Source organism: Ailuropoda melanoleuca, unplaced genomic scaffold (genome assembly GCF_002007445.2).
Source record: "Ailuropoda melanoleuca isolate Jingjing unplaced genomic scaffold, ASM200744v2 unplaced-scaffold72317, whole genome shotgun sequence".
Lineage (NCBI taxonomy): Eukaryota > Metazoa > Chordata > Mammalia > Carnivora > Ursidae > Ailuropoda > Ailuropoda melanoleuca.
Genome location: NW_023247523.1, coordinates 1 through 2,719, shown reverse-complemented (window position 1 = coordinate 2,719; position 2,719 = coordinate 1). Strand labels below are relative to the sequence as shown.

The window sequence follows — 2,719 nt, the reverse complement described above, 5'->3', positions numbered from 1 at the left end:
CCCCCCCCCCCCCCCCACTGCACTGCATGGGGGCCATGGGTCACAGAGAAAGTCAGTGTCAGAGTCCAGGCTAGAACCCAGGTCTCCAGTCACCTAGCTTCCAGTACTTTCCAGGCTAGCTGCAGAGAGGAGGGAGCCAGCCTCCCCAGGCGGGATGGGCAGGCAACTTCCCTCTTCCCTTTCCAGAGTCTCCTCTGTCTTCTCTACCCTTCTCAGCCCACACTGGAAAGGACCTGGGGGCCCCAGGGGGGAGGGTGGGGCTACGGGGCAGGGAAGGTAGGTAGAAAGATAGCTTGGCAATGTTCTCCCCACCCCACCCCCAGGCTGCCCTGGTGCAGAGGTGACCTTATGCATTCTGGGATCCCCCAGCACCTTTCTGTCTGTGCTGCTGGAGGGTGGGGTCCAGAGCCCGGGTGAGTACGTGCCCAAGTTCCCCCACCCACTCCTACGGAAAGGGCAGCCCTGCCCTGGCCCAGCCACATCCCGAAATACCCACTGACCCTGGCAACAGCTTGCATTCCACTGGGCCAGCCGCCACGCTCTGAGTGGGGGTGGGTTCTGGGAGCAGCTGCCCCCTGCTACCCGGGGCCCCAGGCTGGAGGTGGAGGGCACAGGGGCATTAAGCCTTCCCTGGCCTTCCCTGGACAGCAACCCTCCTCCCTCTGCCCACAGGAAACATGCTTCTCTGCCTGTCCCCTGCTTGGCTGACGAAGGTGCCAGCACCTGGACAGCCAGGCGAGGCGGTCCTGCTGGTCTCTAAGGCTGTGAGCTTCCACCCAGGGGGCCTGACATTCCTGGAGGACTTTGTCCCCCCACGCCGAGCCACCTACTTCCTGGCGGGCCTGGGGCTGGGACCCGGCCGGGGTCGAGAGGCAGCTGAACTTGCCCGTGACCTGACCTGCCCCACAGGAGCCTCGGCTGAGCTGGCCCGGCTGCTGGAGGACAGGCTGCTGACAAGGCGACTGCTGGCTCAGCAGGGTGGTGTGGCTGTGCCAGCCACCCTGGCTTTCACCTATAAGCCACCGGCACTGCTGCGGGGAGGGGATGCCAGCCCGGGCGTACGGCTGGTGGAGCTGAGTGGCAAAGAGGGCCAGGAGGCGCTGGTGAAGGAGGAAGTAGGGGCCTTTCTGCACTCCGGGGCCCTGGGTGATGCCCTGCAGGTAACAGGCTCCTGCCTCCGAGGTCTGTGCAGATGCCAGCAGGATGGGACCCACGGGTGGTTACCAAGTCCTGCTGGGAAGCTGTCCCCAGCTTTGAGCGCTACTGCTGGCGTCTCTCTCTGTGGCAATCCCCTCCCTTCTTACCTCAGTTTACACATTGGATCCTACGGTAGCCCACAGGTACGCGGGATGGTAAGGAGGCCCCCTTCCCCTCCCTGTGGCAGGTGGCTGTGAAGCTCAGTGGCTGGCGATGGCGGGGGCGGCAGGCCCTGCGTGTGTACCCACGCGTGGAGCTGGGCACGGTGGTGGACACGGTGCTGGCGTTGCTGGAGAAACTGGAGGAGGAGGAGAGTGTCTTGGTGGAGGCTGTGTGCCCACCTGCCCGGCTGCCCTTCCCAGGTGAGAGTCTCCTGGGCCAGCCAGGAGTGGCAGCTCGGCTTCCTCCTGGCTGCTGTGTGCCAGCCTCAGGCCTCACTGTCTTCCTCCAGGCAGTCCCCCACCTGGCCCTGAGCTGGCTGTGCGGATCTGTGCTGTGGTATGTCGGACACAGGGTGACAGGCCCCTGCTGAGCAAGGTGAGCATGGCCTAGGGTTAGGTCCTGACCCTGCTGCCGCACCCCAGCCCAGCCCAGCCCTAACGCGCTGCTGAGGGTCCCGGGCTGAGAGAAGACATAATCTTTGGGGGCAATCCTGGTGGCCTCTAGGAGGACTCCTGGGTCTGACGCTTTTTCCCTCCCTTTCCACCCTTCCTACCTCAGGAGCTCTGCCTGGTACAGGGTACCAGGGCCCAGGGCTGAATCCTCTTTCCAGGGAGCTCACACTCACAGAAGAGGCTGACCCAGGCTCCCTGAACCGCCAGTGTGTGGAGTCCTTTAGGAGAGGCCTCCAAGCTGGGGAACTCAAGGCAGCTTGAGGACCCTCCTGGGAACACAGCTCTGAGCCAACCTGAGGGAGAGTCTCTCAGCCCTGCCCTTATGGAGCTCTAGGGGGGTGGGGACACCAGGGTGGCACAGGCCCCCCGGCCTGCAGGAGCTAGGAGCAAGCGTGCTTGGCGCCTTCAGGGAGCGGAGACCTCAGCTGGGCCTGGAAGCCTGGGTAGAATGCCCTTAAGGTCTGAAGGACCAGGCGGGCAGTGGCAGGGGAAAGTGGTTTGTGCAGTCAGTCACAGTGGAGGTCTGGCCTGGATCTTGGCACAAGGGTAGGTGTGCAGGGGCAGTGGGTGGGTGGGGGGTGTGTTAGTCCTGGGACGGCTCCTCCTGGGCCAACACCCTCAGCCACACCCTGCCCAGGTGGTGTGCAGCGTGGGCCGTCAGGACCGGCCTCTGCGGCACCGGAGCTCCTTGCCACAGACGCTGGAGGTGGCACTGGCCCGCTGCGGCCTGGGTGAGACGGGACAGGTGGCGGTCGTGCGACAGCGCGTCAAGACAGCGGCCGAAGCCGCGCTGGCCGCCGTGCTGGCCCTGGAGGCCGGCCTGAGCGCGGAGCAGCGCGGCGGGCGCCGGGCCCGCACGGACTTCCTCGGTGAGTGCGGAAGGCCCAGGCCGGGGCCGGGGAGGGGTC

General features: G+C 65.5%; 1 protein-coding gene across 1 annotated transcript; it reads left to right on the top strand.

The window, feature by feature from the left end:
• Positions 1–28: 28 nt before the first annotated feature.
• LOC117800555 (carnosine synthase 1-like) lies at positions 29–2,712 on the top strand (the record flags this gene model as incomplete). The annotated part of the gene is made up of 5 exons (XM_034653106.1): positions 29–413; positions 673–1,160; positions 1,385–1,559; positions 1,649–1,734; positions 2,449–2,712. Coding segments are annotated over exons 2-5 (1,008 nt in total), but the record flags the coding sequence as incomplete, so codon positions are not given.
• Positions 2,713–2,719: the final 7 nt, after the last annotated feature.